Source organism: Vigna radiata, chromosome 2 (genome assembly GCF_000741045.1).
Source record: "Vigna radiata var. radiata cultivar VC1973A chromosome 2, Vradiata_ver6, whole genome shotgun sequence".
NCBI classification, from domain to species: domain Eukaryota; kingdom Viridiplantae; phylum Streptophyta; class Magnoliopsida; order Fabales; family Fabaceae; genus Vigna; species Vigna radiata.
Genome location: NC_028352.1, coordinates 24463688 through 24475863, shown reverse-complemented (window position 1 = coordinate 24475863; position 12176 = coordinate 24463688). Strand labels below are relative to the sequence as shown.

The following is a 12176-nucleotide window of genomic DNA, read 5'->3' as shown; positions in this document are numbered from 1 at the left end:
AAATAATGTTGGCACATAAAATATAATGATCAAGGAAGACACGTACACTCAAACAAAATCTACCATAAAGGAACATTTCTTGTATATGGAAACAAAATCTCATCTTTAAAATAATGTTTAGTTTTTCCTTCTCAAAATTATGCTTTTTAATCACTCTTAAATGAACCAATATCTTGGTTTCAATGTATTTTTTTAAAGATTTGACACTAGTTATTGTACCCATAATTATTTGAGCTTAGAAATCAACAAATCAAGGTCCATCGAAGTTTTTCTATTCTTTTTTAAGTAAAATTGAATGCTTTTATTTTATATCAAGTTAGTTGTAATAAAGCAAGTGTTTATTCATGTCTGAAATGCCTATGTGCTGTTTATGTTGGGTTATGAATATTTGAGTTTGCTTTCGGGAATCTTTAAGGAAAATATTGATGAAAAAACACAAAAAATAAATTAATCAATTATATTGTAAAAAAAAACATTATTTCATGCTTCTAAGACTATTTTAAATAGTAAATACATAAATAATTAATTATCATCTTAAGTGAAACATCAATTATCTTAAACAAATAATTAATTATTTAGAATAAGTTCGATGTCCATTCATATTTAATTTATTATCTGAAAGATAATCTATTAAATGCATCGACGAGTGTTAATAACTCTTTTTTTCTTACAATAAATAATCCTCTATTAGATTAAGTAAATAAATAATATTTAAAATGACTATGTTGTGGATGATATCTAATTAATTGTGCCTAAAGATTTATGAAATCAATCCAATGATCATATATTTCTATGGATCTTTGAAATTATTGACGAATGTGAGACTAGATGCTTATGATGTATACAATGTCTTTGTTCACCTAACTATAATGATTTTAAAGGGATTAGATTTTCAAAATATCTTAGTAAGAATAAATGAGATTAATATTTGAGTGCTAACAAAAATCTGAAATACATTCAAAGGACAAGTTATTAAAAACCCTAGTGATAATCTTGAAGACCTACACGAGAACATCTCCTCCTTCAATCTATATTGGGGTAAAATTTCTTCTATCTTTATCCAAATTTTGTTGAATTACAATACTACAAAATCAAAACTTGGCACATTATCCCATTTTTATGGCCAAGCATTATAACTTCTGTCAAGTCTTCGTTCTTGGTTAACATCGCAAATCTATTTTCGAAACCCTCCTTAATAACCAAATTAAAGACAAGAAGATTATTCATTTATGTTAAGTAAAAAATATTCATTTGAAAAATTAATGTAGAACCAACTCATTTATGCAAGCAATAATGACCACATTTTTTACTAACACAATCACCAACCAATCAAAATCTGTAAAATTGTATGACACTAAGGACAAATAACTAACACCTACAATTATATTTATGCACAACAAGGTCAACACAGTTTATGACAACAATTTTTAATTCGAAAAAATATTCATTGACAAATTAATGTACACAGAAAAGGAGTACAAAAATTATAAACAAAGAAAAAAACCCAAACAAAAAATGCTGACAAAAACGATCCAAAAACCTCAATCAGAAAACAAAAAAACACCACACACCTACATCGTTACCAGGAAACATTGTACAGAAAAGAAGTGCATGTCAAAAAATCAAATAATTACACCCAACAACAATCCCTGAATCATTAAAAAATAAAAATAAAATTGATAATAACTCCAATTAACCGAAAAAGAAGAAGAAAGTCAAACTAAAACCTCAACAACCAACTGATGGTGCTTCGACGAATAATGCACCTCCACCACCCACTGATTAATAATGAACAAGAGCTACCAAAAAACAAACAATGGAACAGAACACAAATTGTCACACCCACAACCAAAACCTTATTCGAGAAACGATAAGCACTTTTGAAACCAATGCAAGACAACACGAAAAGCGATTCATCGGTGGTTGCGAACTTCGATGGTTGCAATTATAAAGAAAAGTCCTCTCCCAAAGAACTCTCACAACCTTCTCTCGCGAAGTTGAAATCTCTAATTTTGGATTTTCCACATTATTTTTCGTTTGTTTTAATTTTGGCTATGTAGACCAATTAATGCTTGATATATGATGAAGTTAAAATATTGCTAAGAAGAGGAGTCAAATTATCATTATCCTAATTAAAATTATTCTAAAAAACTAATATAAGAAAATATAAAAAAATATTTAAAAATATATATAATAACCTATTAGTTATAATAATAATATTTCATTTAAAAAATATAAAAAGTTATTTATAGAATCATATAATAATAATAAAGTATTATATTATTTATAGATAATTTTAAATTTTTATTTAAAATATCATGTAACAATTAATTGTTCAAGTACTATTGTTTAAGTACTGCACAACTTACTATCTTGCTCTAATTTTTTCTCCTACCCTCTAATTTGTAGAATGCCGGTGGAAGAAAGTCTTCTATAAACGTCCTGCAAAATCTTTATCAGGTGGATGAGAATGAACTAACCCTTAGCTTATTTACTAAAATATTTTCGGGCCGGATAATTGAGCTGGCTAATGACATCGATGTTTTTGTGGCTGATCATGCCATAGGTCTTGTTAAGCAACTACTAAGGTCTGAATTTGAAACCTTTCTTAATTTATATACATTAACTGTTTACTTGTGAGTTGTTACACAATAGAATTGTAAATTGTTGGCTTAATACTATTGTTGGTTCCTATTTTCGTCAACTTTGTTCGATGTGAGATTCATTTTTTCTTGAATGTTCAATGTAGTCCTTTATATTGTAATTTATGTTCAATTTGGTCCTTTTGGCTGATGATGCTTAAATCCTTAATGGCAAAATCTCCACAACATCAGTGAATTACATGGCAATTATTGGCTGACGTGGTTAGGACCAAAGTTGACTAAAGATGATCGCGCCCCTTGACATGTGGCAACCCTTTTCTTCACCCAAAAATTAAGGTTTCAGATTTTCATCTGCAGATTGGGGAAAAGCTTACTCCAGTGATGAACTTCGTGATAACTGATTTGCTTCTAGGTTTTTCTCTTGCAATGAAGAAGGCGCATTGGAGAAGCTTACAGAGAGGCACTGATGCAATGGTTGAAGATGATTGCGTGATTCGACTTTGCGTTTCTAGGATTTGGGTTTTGCTCGCGAGAGGTTCATGATGATGTTGGTGGCTCTTCATCGTTGCGACGCGAATTGCGATTATGGTTTGAAGGAGATTTTTGGTTCTCTAGGTTTTGATCTTTTGTGTTTCACGTTGATGGTGGCTGGTGGAGAATGAAGAAGCTTCACGACGATGTTGCTTAAAGGCGCTAGGAACTCGTGATTCGGTTTCGCGATGCTTGTGGCAGACCTAATCGTGTAGTCATATGAAATGTTGGTGAGAGGCATTAAACCAGAATTGAACACAATTTGTTTAATTCTCTCGTTGCAAGACACTAATTTATATAATTTCTTTCCGTGAGAGATCAACTTGATCTTCCCTCGTTCCTACACAATAATATTTAATATAAAATTTATTCAAACTAAACAATAACCACTAAAATTAAAGTTTTGCACTCATTCGATCTTACCATATGGCATAACCAACATGGTCCACATAATGTGTGATTAACGAAGGATCAAGTGAACCTTCACAATTCCACCTTCAAGAACATCCTGATGCTCATCGTCTTAAACATCATGCTCCTCAACTGCATACTCCTCAAATTGAACATCTCCATGCTCCTTAAACTGAACACCAACCTGACATTCTCCATGCCTTTTGCAAGCAAAAGAAGTAAGTTTTTTCCTCTCATCCTACAAGGAACTCTCTCCTCGAGATTTGCACCTCGAATACAAGCATATCTTTCAAAAAAAATTTCATTAACAATATTATACAAAAAGTAATTAATTAAAATAATTACATAAATATGAAAGGCTAAAATTTTATTTAAAAAACAAAAATAACTTCAAATTATAAAACATTACATAAATATAAAACTAGTGTTGTCAAAATGGGTTAGAACCTTAGGGCCAATCCAACCCACTACGGGTTTGGACCGAGTTGAGTTTGAAAAAAGTAGTTTTTTATATGGGTCAACTTACAATCCGACTCACTCGGGTTGAACCTGTGGTGAGTTGGGTTCGTTCACCAACCCAACTAATTTAATTTAATTATTTAGTACTTTGTGTTTCAATATTACTAGTTAACATTTTTTATTTTATTTTATTGTAGATGGATAAAGAAAAAGATGTTTCAAGAGAACAAAATATTATGAATTTATCCATTCAAGACTTGTAGATGGATAAAGAAAAAAATGTTTCAAGAGAACAAAATATTACGAATGTATCCATTCAAGACTCTAATCTTATAAATAGATAAGTGACATAAAAATGATCAATATTAGAAACTTATTTATTTGTTTTTTGTGCTTGCTTTTGGATTACATTTAGATTGTGTGGTAATTTTTTTTTATTTTGAATTGTCTTTAGAATTTATTATCATTTTAGATTTGAATTACAATAACTTTGTAATTTATTTTGGATTTGAAAAAAAAAAAACTAGTTATTAAGTGAATCACTAAATCAATCTATTTAACCGAGGAATCTATGGTAGGCTTGGATTTTGACAACACTATATAAAACACAACTAAATCAATGTAAAATTATTAAATAATTATAAAATATTAATTATAAAAGATCAAATAATTCAAAATAAAACAATTTAAATCAAATAAAATTATTTCATTAAAATAATTATATAATTATAAAATCTGAATAGATTATTAAAAAAATCCCATAATAACTTAAAATTATAAAAAATTCCACATTTATAAAACAAAGTAAAACATTAATTATAACAATATTCAAACATTCAAAACAAAAGAAATATTCAAACAAAATTAATTAATTAAAATATTTATATAATTATAAAATTATAATATTTTATTGAAAAAAATAACAAAATATCTTAAAATTATAAAAAAATTACAAAAACTATAAAACAACTAAAACATTAAATAATTCAAAACAAATTTTTTTAATAAAAATATAATTAATTAATTAAAATAATTATATATCTATCAAATACTAAAGTATTATTAAAAATAACTCATCATAAGAAAAATTCTAATTACATAAAAATTAAACAATTATAACTCCATTATTTTAAAAAAGTTAAACTAAAATTAAAAAGTCTAAAATAAATTTCAAAAATAGTTTCTACTTTCAATAAATTTCATATCTGATTTCTACTTTCAACAGATTTTTGTTGAAGAAAAAACAAAATTCGAAGTATGTGTGTCAGAAATAATATCCCAACCATATTCATTGCACCGCACCGCTTCACGCTCCTCATTTATTGCATTCTGTTTTTTCTATTCTTTCCCATCTCTTATCTTATATATATACATGTAACCCTCTCTGCTTTTAACACTCACTGTACAGAACAATACTTTTACATATATTAGAGTTCTTCTCACTCTCGATGTTCCTTTTCTTCTCTGAATGCATAATGGGTTTTTCTATGAAGCCTGCACACATACCATTTATTACTGTGAAGATTATCTCTGAGATGGTATCAGAGCTCTTCATTTGAAGAGCTCTGCTGCGCCTCTGCCTTTCATCTTGTGAGATTCTTGAAGATCTTTCACTTCCTTTTTCGTTTCTTCCGCCATGGATGACAAGAGTAATCATCCTTCAAGCTTCCTATACCTTCATCCCAGTGAAAGCCCATCCACATCTCTGGTCTCTCCCCTTCTTGATTCCAACAACTACCATGCCTGGAGTAAATCTGTGACCACTGCGTTAAGTGCCAAGAATAAAGCACAGTTCATCGATGGTACTGCTCAAGAACCGTCCAGAGAAGACCCATCGCACAATGCTTGGAAGCGATGCAACAACATGGTGGTCTCTTGGTTGGTTCACTCCGTTTCTCCCGAGATCAGGCACAGCATTCTTTGGATGGATGATGCCCAAGCCATTTGGAATGATCTCAAATCTAGGTTTTTTCAAGGAGATCTGTTGCGCATCTCCGAACTGCAGAAAGAAGCTTCTTCTCTCAAACAGGGCAGCCAAACTATCACAGAATTCTACACAAGATTACGCATTATATGGGACGAATTGGATAATTTCAGACCTGACCCGATCTGCACGTGCGCTGTTAAATGCTCCTGCAAAGTGCTCTCCATCATCTCACAAAGAAAACATGAAGACCGAGCACTGCAATTTCTGAGAGGCTTGAACGAACAGTATGGTAACATTCAATCTCATGTTCTACTAATGGATCCTATACCTCCTGTCTCCAAAATTTTCTCCTATGTCATGCAACAAGAAAGACAATTAGTGAATAACAATTTTCTGAACCATTTGGAATCTAACAATATCACTGCCACTATAAGCACTGTCACTTGTTCTTTTTGTGGCAAAACTGGTCACACTGATAATGTCTGTTTTAAGAAGCACGGTTTTCCTGCGAAACCTTCATCCAACAAAAAATCTTGTTCCCATTGTGGCAAAACCGGTCATACTGTTGATGTGTGTTACAAGAAACATGGATTCCCACCGGGTCACAAGTTCTACAATGGCAAAAGTCTTCTTTCAAGAAATCAAGAACCCCCCAATGCCAATGATAACCAAGGAGAAACACCTGATCATGAAATGCGACTCACAAAACAACAATACCAAGCTCTTCTGGGTCTCCTCAATCATAGCACGGATGGTGCTGTCGTTTCCAATCCTCAAATTGGCTCGTTAATTTCTAGTTCCTCAGATACAGGTAAAACGCTTCTGCATTATAATACCACTGGTGATTCAGGTACCACAACATGGATATTGGACTCAGGCGCCACTGACCATGTTGTTTCTTCTCTTAAGCATTTCAATTCTTATGATCAAATTAAACCTGTGAAAATTCATCTTCCTAATGGCATCACTACACAAGCCACACATAAAGGAATTATTCAACTCTGTGATAAAATTTGTCTTAGAGATGTTCTTTACATTCCAGATTTTTGTTACAATTTGATCTCTCTATCTAAATTGATTCTGCATAATAGTGTTCATGTAATTTTTACTGGTTCCACATGTTTTATCCAGGACTCAACAACACACCACAAGATTGGTTCAGTTGAATCTCACGCTGGCCTATATGTTTTTCATGGACCCAACCTCACTGCTACTGGCTCTGTACATGCTACCAGTACACACAACACACACACTGCTGATAGAAATAACATTTGGCACAATCGTTTAGGCCACTTATCTGATAAACGTTTAGATATTCTTAAACAGAAATACCCTTGCATAAGTTCTCGGACAGACACTTGTAATGCCTGTCACACTGCTAAGCAAAAGAAACTGCCTTTTACTTCAAATAATTCTGTTGCTTCTCATGCTTTTGATATCATACATGTTGATATTTGGGGACCTTGTCCCACTGCATCCCTACATTCTCATAAATACTTCCTTACTATTGTTGATGACCATACTAGATATACTTGGGTTCATTTGATGCATGCAAAATCTGAAACTCGCACTCATCTCTTGCATTTCATATCACATGTCAAAAATCAATTTCAAACAACTATTAAAGTCATTAGGTCTGATAATGGGTCAGAGTTTGCCATGCATGATTATTTTAATTCTCAAGGAATTATTCACCAAACTTCATGTAATGAGACACCCCAACAAAACGGTATTGTTGAAAGAAAACATCAACACCTCTTAAATGTCACTAGGGCCTTGCTCTTTCACTCAAAACTTCCTAATCAATTTTGGACATATGCCCTTAACTATGCAGCTCTTCTTATCAACATCATGCCCACTCCTCTTCTTAATAACAACTCTCCCTATGACAAACTCTTTCATAAAGATTTTGATATTTCCAGACTTAGGGTGTTCGGATGCCTTTGTTATACTAGCACCCTCCAAGCTCACAGAAAAAAACTTGACCCAAGGGCTACCCCAAGCATCTTTCTTGGTTTACATCCTACAACAAAAGGATACATCACCTATAGAATGGACAACCATGACATACAGATTTCTCGCAATGTTATTTTCTGTGAAAATGACTTTCCCAATACCACTCCTCCTTCCTCCCCACACTTCCCTTTACCCTTGCCCCTCCATCATCCTGATACCTTTCCTGACCCGCCTCAAACCCATCATACCGACACAAGCATTACTCCTGCCACTGATACCGACACCAGCATTCCCTCCCCTAGGAGATCCACTAGGCAAAGGAAAACACCTGCATATTTAAAAGACTTTCAAATAGCTTCCTATAGTAACTTTACTACTAAATATCCTATTGAGCATGTTCTTAGTTTTGACAGGTTGTCTCCGACATATAAAGGTTTTATTTCATCTATTGACTCAACACATGATCCTATTGACTACAAAGAAGCCATTCAATATGAACATTGGCGTGCTGCTATGAGGGCAGAAATTACTGCTCTTGAACAGAATAAGACCTGGACTCTTACTGATCTCCCTTCCAACAAGAAAGCCATAGGTTGTAAATGGGTCTATAAAACAAAACACAAAGCTGATGGCACTGTTGACAGGTTCAAGGCTCGCCTTGTTGCTAAAGGGTATACACAAATGGAAGGCATTGACTATTTTGACACCTTCTCACCGGTTGTCAAACTCACCACTGTCAGGTTAGTTCTCTCATTGGCTGCTGCAAAGAATTGGCCTTTAAAGCAACTTGACGTCAACAATGCTTTCTTACATGGAGAATTAAACGAGGAAGTCTACATGCAACCTCCACCAGGATTCCATGATTCCAAACACAACAAAGTTTGTCTCTTACATAAATCCCTCTATGGCTTGAAACAAGCCAGCCGCCAATGGTATGACAAGCTGTCCTCTTTCCTTCTCTCTCACATGTTTACTCAAACCTCTGGTGATCACTCTCTTTTTATCAAACATAATGGTGCTACAATTACTATCTTACTCATTTATGTTGATGATATCATCCTTACCGGTAACAATATGCATGAAATTGATCACATCATCAATCTACTCAATGCTCAATTCAAAATAAAAAACATGGGTAACTTGTCTTATTTTTTGGGTTTCGAGGTTGCTCGTAACTCTGCAGGAATTCACCTTTCTCAGCGTAAATATGCTTTGGATCTACTTCATGAAACCGGAATGCTTGCCGCTGCTCCTGTTAGCACTCCCATGAATTTTTCTGCCAAGATTTCCTCTGACGGTGACCAGCTTGCTGACCCCACTGCCTTTCGTCGTTTGATCGGGCGTCTCATATATCTTACCAACACACGCCCAGATATAACTTACGCTGTTCATCGCCTCAGCCAATACGTTGCCTCCCCTACTCAAGCTCATCATCAAGCTGCATTTCGCATCCTCCGCTACATCAAGAACACCCCTGGTCAGGGCATTTTTCTCAAAGCCACAAGCAGTATCACCCTCAAGGCCTACAGCGACTCTGATTGGGCCGGATGTCCTGATTCTAGAAAATCTACCACTGGTTACATTGTTTATCTTGGAGATTCCCCAATTTCATGGAAGTCAAAGAAGCAACCAACTATTTCTCGTAGCTCCTCCGAAGCCGAATACCGTGCCCTTGCACAAACTGTCTGTGAGATCCAATGGCTTACTCAACTCATCAGCGAGCTTCATCTTCATCTATCCCACCCTGCCACCATCTTCTGTGACAATCACTCTGCCATTAAAATAGCTACCAATCAAGTCTTCCACGAACGCACCAAACATATTGAGATCGACTGCCATCTTATTCGTGAGAAAGTTCAGCAAGGAACTGTCAAACTCCTACCTGTACATTCAGCTCTCCAACTTGCCGATATCCTCACCAAACCACTTTCTCCTTCTGCTTTTCACAATATCAATTCCAAGCTCGGCACACTTGATATATATGCCAAGCTTGAGGGGGGCTGTCAGAAATAATATCCCAACCATATTCATTGCACCGCACCGCTTCACGCTCCTCATTTATTGCATTCTGTTTTTTCTATTCTTTCCCATCTCTTATCTTATATATATACATGTAACCCTCTCTGCTTTTAACACTCACTGTACAGAACAATACTTTTACATATATTAGAGTTCTTCTCACTCTCGATGTTCCTTTTCTTCTCTGAATGCATAATGGGTTTTTCTATGAAGCCTGCACACATACCATTTATTACTGTGAAGATTATCTCTGAGAATGTGAAAGGTAGAAATGAATTTCTAAATTCGCTAAAGACAAAAACAATTTTCAAAATCTGTTTTTGTCAAAATCGAATTCCAGATCAATTTTCTATCCGACCACACTCTTTTCTAACATATGCCCTCATACACATTTGTTTCAAACTCAAATTCTGCTCATACAATCTCAAATTCTATACAAACATATATTAAGACATTAAAACTCATTCAATTCAATCAAAGTTGAAAGAAAACGAGGACCAATCTTTTATACGAAGAACCTGAGCCGAACAACTTCAGACACTAAACCTTGCATTGGATGTAGATCGAGAGAAAAAACAAGCAAATACGATGTAGGAAGAAAAAGAACAAAGAAAAAAATACAGTGAGAAAAAGGTGGAGGTTGCAACTTTGGAGAGCAAAGAGTGAGTGCAAAATGAGAATGAGTAATACAAAGAGAGGGGTTAGGATTTTTTAAGGTTTAGTCAAAGAGATTTTCTTCAAATTTTCAAACTTTTTACCTAAGGTGAAAAGCTTTCATCGTAGGACAAATTCGACACTTTCAAGAAAATTGAAGGTGGAAGGGCTAGGTGCAGGAAGCAACCCAAGTTAAATTGTGAGATAGACCAATCAGAACATTAATAAAAGCCCAAGGAAAAGCCCGTTCCAAAACCCTAGCTGCTCCACTATAAAAAAAAAATGTAAAGAAACTTTATTGACTGATTGCTCCTTCTACTCTAAGCCGAGCGCAGAGAGCGAGAGAGAAACCCTAGGTAAGGAACAATGCCGGCTGGTCACGGTTTGAGATCTCGCACGAGAGATTCATTCTCTCGTCCCTTCAGGAAGAAGGGAACCATCGCCCTCACTACTTATCTCAGAACTTACCACATCGGCGATTACGTTGACATCAAGGTTAACGGCGCCGTCCACAAGGGTATGCCTCACAAGTTCTACCATGGCCGCACCGGTCGTGTCTGGAATGTCACCAAACGCGCCATTGGTGTCGAGGTTAACAAACAGGTATTCACTCTCTCGGAAACCCTAACGCTGTTATTGCTTTTGTTCTGTATTCGTCATATTGTCTATTTAATATTGTGCGTCGTGTTATCTTTTCCGTTTTCAATTCTCTATACTCTATACATTGTTGATTTTAGTTTTAAGGTTTACAGCTGTGCTCTCTAATGAGTATTTTGTGCCTTGAGTGCGTTACTCTTAGTCTATTGGTGTGTTCTGAGGCTGTTTTATTTGTTTGATTTCTTCCTAGGAAATTGATTTTAGTTTATAAGGTTTTGTTATGAAATCATGGGTATGCCTTTTGAAATAGGGGATTTCGTTTTAAATAAGTAGATTGTATTATGCAGGTTGGGAACAGAATTATTAGAAAGAGGATTCATGTGCGTGTTGAGCATGTTATGCCTTCAAGGTGCACTGAGGAGTTCCGTTTGAGGAAGATCAAGAATGATCAACTCAAGGCGGATGCTAAGGCAAAGGGTGAGAAAATCAGCACCAAGAGACAGCCTGAGGGTCCCAAACCAGGTTTCCTTATGGTGGAAGGAGCTCTAATTGAAACTGTAACTCCCATTCCCTATGACGTGGTTAACGATCTTAAAGGAGGATATTAGTTTTTTTTTTTACTGTTTGTTGGTTTGCCATGTTGTTTTTTAGTTTTAGATTACTCGTTCTAAGGATACTGGTAAACAATTTTAATTTTGATTTTGATTCTCTAAATACAATTATATGTTCTATTTTCTTCGGTATTTAATGAACTTTACATCCTGTGATTTGCGTATAATGTTCATCATGATTAGCAAGTGTTATATTTGTGTGGAGGATGTATAAGCGGTTTGAGATTTTTTTGCCAGAGAAATCATTTAGACAGCTCTTGATTGTATTGATTTGTTTATAATATTGTATATTGAGTTACCATGAAAAGAATTGTAATCTAAAAAACCTTGAGATTGGTTTTTAGAATGCCATTATGCTAGTTTGATGAATTAGAGGAATAGATTAGTTTACCCTTATTCAAGTGGCTG

The 12176-nt window shown here is 34.5% G+C and overlaps 1 protein-coding gene across 1 annotated transcript; it reads left to right on the top strand.

The window, feature by feature from the left end:
- The first annotated feature begins 10850 nt into the window (after positions 1-10850).
- On the top strand, positions 10851-11935 carry LOC106755226 (60S ribosomal protein L21-2-like). The gene is made up of 2 exons (XM_014637340.2): positions 10851-11163; positions 11505-11935. Exons 1-2 carry the CDS (start codon positions 10927-10929, stop codon positions 11763-11765), a joined length of 498 nt encoding a protein of 165 aa, XP_014492826.1. The 5' UTR covers positions 10851-10926; the 3' UTR covers positions 11766-11935.
- Positions 11936-12176: the final 241 nt, after the last annotated feature.

Coding starts and splice junctions, on each gene's coding strand:
- LOC106755226 (XM_014637340.2), top strand. CDS start 10,927: ATGCCGGCTGGTCACGGTTTGAGATCTCGCACGAGAGATTCATTCTCT. Junction 11,164..11,504: donor GTGTCGAGGTTAACAAACAG/GTATTCACTCTC, acceptor TGTATTATGCAG/GTTGGGAACAGAATTATTAG.